Genomic DNA, 5771 nt, shown 5'->3' on the forward strand with positions numbered 1-5771 from the left:
TGATGAATAGTATTTTTCCCCAAACCCTTTGTCACCTCCTCTCTTCAACTCAGCTACGTGGAACTCAAAATAAGAAAGGAAAAAGGCTAAAGCTTGCTTATATAGGTTGGGCCTTGGGCCCAATATGGGCCGTTCTGACTGGTTTAGCTCGTTGGTCTAATTTTGGGCCAAATTCTTTAAAATTAGTATCAAAATTCATATTTTAATTATTTTTATTCCATAAAACTATTTCCTAATTTTTTAAAATAATAATTAATTTATTGGCCAATTATTTATTAGTTTCGCGGGTTTTACAGCTTGGATCTTGATGCCATGTGTGCACCAGAGTTTTCAGAATATGTGAACATATGTACATGAGCAGTGGGTAGTATGTTTCCTTAATTTTGTTTTAACGGATCGATGAGTGAAAATTTATTTTTTTAATAGGTGTTGCTGATCCTGAGGATGGGGAGTTCAGAATCAGAATGAAATACGGTTCTAGAAAATCAGTCATTGCGACAATTCGGAGTTGCACTATCTCCAGAGGAGTCGATTACGTTGTTTATCAATCCAAATCACAGACGTTCTATGCAAAATGCAAGACTTATGGACGTGGGTGCGATTGGCTTATCTGAGTCAGCTTGATACAGAAGAAAGCTTGATGGGAGATTCGGAGATACAACGGGAGGCAAACATGTTCCATGGGAACGATCTCACAAGATCACGCCAAGCTAGACTCGGACACGATTGCTGAGGCTATGAAGTCATTGGTTGAATCTGACCCATCTATAAAGGTGAAATTTATAATTGCAAATGTCCAGGCAAGATTCCACTACACTATTAGTTACCGAAAAGCATGGTTGGCAAAGCAGAAGTCGATAATAAAAGTTTTCGGTGGATGGGAAGAATCTTACCAAGCTTTGCTGATGTGGTTCTCTGCAATAGTTCAGAAGATGCATGGTTCACAAGTCCAAATAAAAACACAACCCCTGTATAATAGGAGTGAAAATGTGGAGGGTGTTAGGATATTTCATCGAATATTCTGGAGTTTCAAGCCAAGCATAATATCCTTCAAATATTGCAAGCCACTGGTTCAGGTTGATGGCACCCACCTATGCAGAAATTATAAAGGTTGCCTTTTGGTTGCAGTTGCACAAGATGGGAATCAAAACATTGTGCTTGTTACTTTTGCCATCATAGAGGGTTGAGACCATTGATGCGTGACACTTTTATCTTAGTAACTTACGAAGGCATGTTGTAAGAAAAGATGGTGTGGGTATAATCTCCGATCGTCATGAGTCAATCTGGGCAGCGGTAAATCGTAGCGGAGGTTATTGAAAACTTTCGAGAGCATGGTGGATGTTTTGTATTCGGCACATTGGTAGCAACTTCTTAAGTGTTTCAAGGTTCCGTACTTTCAAAAGCTTGTGGTCAACATTAGGTATTCAAAGATGGTGGAGAAGTACAACGCCAACTACAAGAGGTTGCAAGAACGAGGCGAGGCATATGCCCGTTGGTACGACAACATCGAACATCCCCAGTGGGTATTGGCGTTTGACGAGGGACATCAATGGGGTCACATGATGACAAACCTTGTCGAGTGCATTAATTCAGTGTTGAAGGGCACCCAAAATTTGTCTGTCTTAGCACTCATCCGAGCAATATATTATCGGTTGAACAAACTATTTATGCGGAACAGTAACGAAGCTCACAAGCGCCGGCGTGTTGGATTTACTTATTCTCAGTTTGTCACTCAGCGGATAGAGGCAAATATGCAGCGTGCAGAAAACATAGTCGTGCACCGCTAGAAGAAATGAGCTATTTGAGGTACACAAAATGTCAAGTGGAAGAGTGTTAGTAGGTGATCTTGCACTACGGAGGTACAACTGTGGGCCTTTTCAGGTGGAGCAGCTTCCATGTTGCCATGTTATTGCGTGCTATCCTAACCAGCACCTCGATTGGCAGGTGTATGTCGGCGATGTATACAAGATGTCAGAGATTCGCAAGATCTACACCATTGAGTTTGTCCTGTTGGACGACACAGAGATATGGCCTGATTACCCAGGACTGACGATGGTTGCAAATCCTGCCTTGAGACAAATGTCAAAAGGTCGTCCCAAATCGACTCGCTATCTGAATGAAATGAATGTGTGGGAAATGCGTGGTCCCTGGGTATGCTAACTTTATGGGAGACAGGGTCATAGTCATAGTAGATGTCTGCAATGTGTTGGACCGAGCAAAGTTGGTGGGAGTGGTGGCTCATAGGGTTTATTTTCAGTTGTAGAGGTTCATTATTCATTGTGGCTGGATTCTAAATTTTTCAGTTCATGTATTTTACGATTAATGCATTCGAATTCTGAATTTCTATGTTCATAATTTTATGGATTAAATAAACTGAGTTTGACTACACTAAAGATTAATACAACTAATACAAAGATTACATAAACTAAGCTTGACTAAATTGAAGATGCATACAACTAATACAAAGACTAAAAAAACTAAGTTCGACTAATCAGCTCATGGCTTCTTCTTAAAAAAATCCTATCACCTTGTTCGCTATCTTATTAACACTTGACGGAATAAATCTATTCGGTGGACGGACATTTGTCCGTAGGTTGTACTGATGACCAACTACCTGTCCCTCTACCGAACCTGACTCACATGCTTCTGCCGGAGCGGAAAGATTAGGGATATATTCGTCAACAATCTGCTGTGTCAGTGCATTCAAGTCAAGACCGCTCGAAGCCTCTGTTGTCACATTCAGACAACCTCGATCGATCTCAAGATGCGGATCGATGCAACCACTCGCTCAACTATCAGGGGTGGGGGTACGGTGGCTTTGACGAGATGAACTATCCACCGATCTTCGGTGTGACTGTGACGATGACTGTGATGGCACTGCTGGGATGAGAGCCTCCTCAACAGGTCCACCACTAGCAATGAAACGATGGATTAGCGCATCATCTGTAAACGTATCTGCCTGTGGTGAGAATGGGAGAAATTCTACGAACTCGAGTCCAAGATGGCTCTGCTGCCTGTGAGGTAAGCTGTGGTGCTTGCTGTGGTGCTACCTGTGATGCGAGATATGACACGGGTTACGATGCAAGCTGTGATGGCTGAGATAGCTATGAGCGATGATAAGAAAATAGCTCAAACACTGCATAAGGTTGTGCTGGCTGCTAGGGTAGCTGTTGAGGAATGAACTCCGACAACCTCAAGTACATCCAGAATAATCCAAGGTACCAACTACGGTAATCAGCAGACGGGATAAAATTGACGATTAGTTGCAGGTTCCTATCTCGCAACTAAGTATTGTGGCGGTTCCCCCATTGTTGTATCCATACGTAGAGTATGATGCTCCAATCATAGCATTGTACTCCTCGAAGAGTGTAACAATGCTGGTCAAGAGGGATGGCCTGTGCAGGCAGAGGGGGACTGTGCATACCCATACTGGCGAACCACTCGGTCTGTAGAATGCCGTTCGACACACTCGAATGAAAGTAACAACCCTACTGTGTCACACATATCAAGGTGGGTATGTAGTTCGGCCAGGATGATGATGTCGATGTATGGCCTCTAGAAAAACTGCAAAATTGCATGGGCTAAGTTAGATTATTAATACAGTAAATTATTCTTATAAATTAATACTGATACTGACCTCATCCATGTAGTCTATATCGTGCTTAATAGACGCCGCACTTCTCGACATCCACGCTCTGGTTAGTGGATGATGACTCCATTTTGAAATAAATTACGTATTGCCAGTAAAACACAAATAAAATATGAGTCCAATTCTAATAAATTATGTACTGTTACCTGCGTGCAACTGATAAATTAGCCGGTGCAAACTGCTGTCTTGGAATGGGCACAAGAAATGGCATTCGCTCCCACGTCCAAACAAACAACAAATCAAGTGAGTCGTCTATCTCCTTGCAATGGTACTGCAATGCACGACATAGTGATCTGTAAAGATGTGTGAGAGTTGCTGACCCCCAACTGTTAGTGCTGATCTGCTCAAAATTTTGGAGCAGTGGTAGGTACTTTGCGTGGGCATATGCTGTCGACTTATCCACGAAGAGGGTGGTTTCCAACAGACAGAAGATGTGACACCTAACATATCGCTGAACAGACTCCCAGGTGTCTAGAGGCTGTGTGTCTTTGATCTGGCACAACCCAAACCAGTTTTATATAACTTTTAGATGAACTACTCACAACGGGTTTGCTGCCAAAAATCGTCATGCTCTAGTTAACCAAGAAGTCTTGACTGTTATCGGTTCAACCGGTTACAACCTCTCCATCAATTGGTAGGCCAAATATGTGTAACACGTCCTTCAATGTTAGTGTAACCTCACCGACTGGCAATACGAAAAAATGAGTCCTGACCTCCACTTTTCCACAAGAGCATATAGCAACGCGAAATGTCCTCCGATTTGTCCTACTCTCGAGACACGGTGGAATCCTGTTGTTCGTAAGACTTGGTCAACTGTTGGTTGCCACATCTCCAATGGATCAAATTTACACAGCAGAAGATTCTTGTTAACCTGGTACATAGGACAACTGAAAACAGAAAATAGAAAACAATTTTATAAACGTCCAAAATTTAAAATTAAAATTAAATCCAAAAAATAAAATATAAAAGCTACATAAAATTCGAAAAACTAATATAAAAATAATTACAGATAATTTGTCTTAGAGTTAATATTATTTATTCAAATTAATAAAATACAACTTACAATAAAATAAAATAAAACATTAAAAAAGGAGATAAAAATATAATAACGGATGTTCTAAAAGAAATTTATCAATATTTTTATTCTTTATTAATTTTAATAACTACAGATTAACTAATTAAATTACAATAAATAAAATTATTAATATTATCACAGAAAAATAAACAAAAAATATTTAAATTATTGGGTAAAGTATATTTTTTGTCTCAAAAGTTTGACAAAAATTTTAAAAATACTCTTAAATTTTATTTTATTTCAATTTTGTCCCAAAAATTTTCGATTTGCATCAAATATACCCTTGACGATTAATTTTTCAAAAAATTTAAGACCAATTCAATAATAATTTCATAAGAACAACCCTCAACACAAGCAAATCAAGTATAATTTTCATGCATTATTGTTAGATTGGTCTTAAATTTTTTAAAATTTAGCCATCGAAGGTATATTTTATGCAAATCGAAAACTTAGAAATATTTTTAAAACTTTTGCCAAATTTTAAGGACAAAAAATATATTTTACCCTAAATTATTTAATTTACTACAATTGCTAATAATAATATCAACTAAAATTGCTACGCTAAAAATAATACATTCTAAATACTAAGTTTTAAATTAACAAAGATAATAAACTTATCACATTAGAGTGTTTTAAATAATTAATAATGTGTTCTGCTACATCAATATAATCACCGATCATAGTTACTAAACATACTACTTATTCTCACTCTTATCAAAACTTACCTTCTTGAGTCACCTTCTTCCACTCTCAACCTCTCTCAATCACCTTCTGTAAATTTTGAAATGGAAAATGAAAAATGTGAAATGAGAGGTTGAAGCCACAAGAATTTCTCCCTCCCCTTTAAAGGCACCATTGTGCCGTTGCAGCATAGCAGTTTTCGGAGCATGCATGTCGAGTGCATGGAGATCAGCTGGTATAGTGGTTAACACATAGGGTACGTGTTACCTGTTGCTCAACACGTGACGAGAACGCCTGAAAATGGATTCTCGGAATCTTTAACACGCAGGGTGCATGTTACATACAGCACGACATGTGGCTAGTAAT

At 38.9% G+C, this 5771-nt stretch overlaps 1 protein-coding gene across 1 annotated transcript; it reads left to right on the forward strand.

Moving 5' to 3' along the window:
- Positions 1-680: 680 nt before the first annotated feature.
- LOC107485380 (uncharacterized) lies at positions 681-1187 on the forward strand. The gene has a single exon (XM_016105906.1). It carries the CDS (start codon positions 681-683, stop codon positions 1185-1187), a length of 507 nt encoding a protein of 168 aa, XP_015961392.1.
- Positions 1188-5771: the final 4584 nt, after the last annotated feature.

This window comes from Arachis duranensis, chromosome 4 (genome assembly GCF_000817695.3).
Source record: "Arachis duranensis cultivar V14167 chromosome 4, aradu.V14167.gnm2.J7QH, whole genome shotgun sequence".
In the NCBI taxonomy this organism is placed as follows: Eukaryota; Viridiplantae; Streptophyta; class Magnoliopsida; order Fabales; family Fabaceae; genus Arachis; species Arachis duranensis.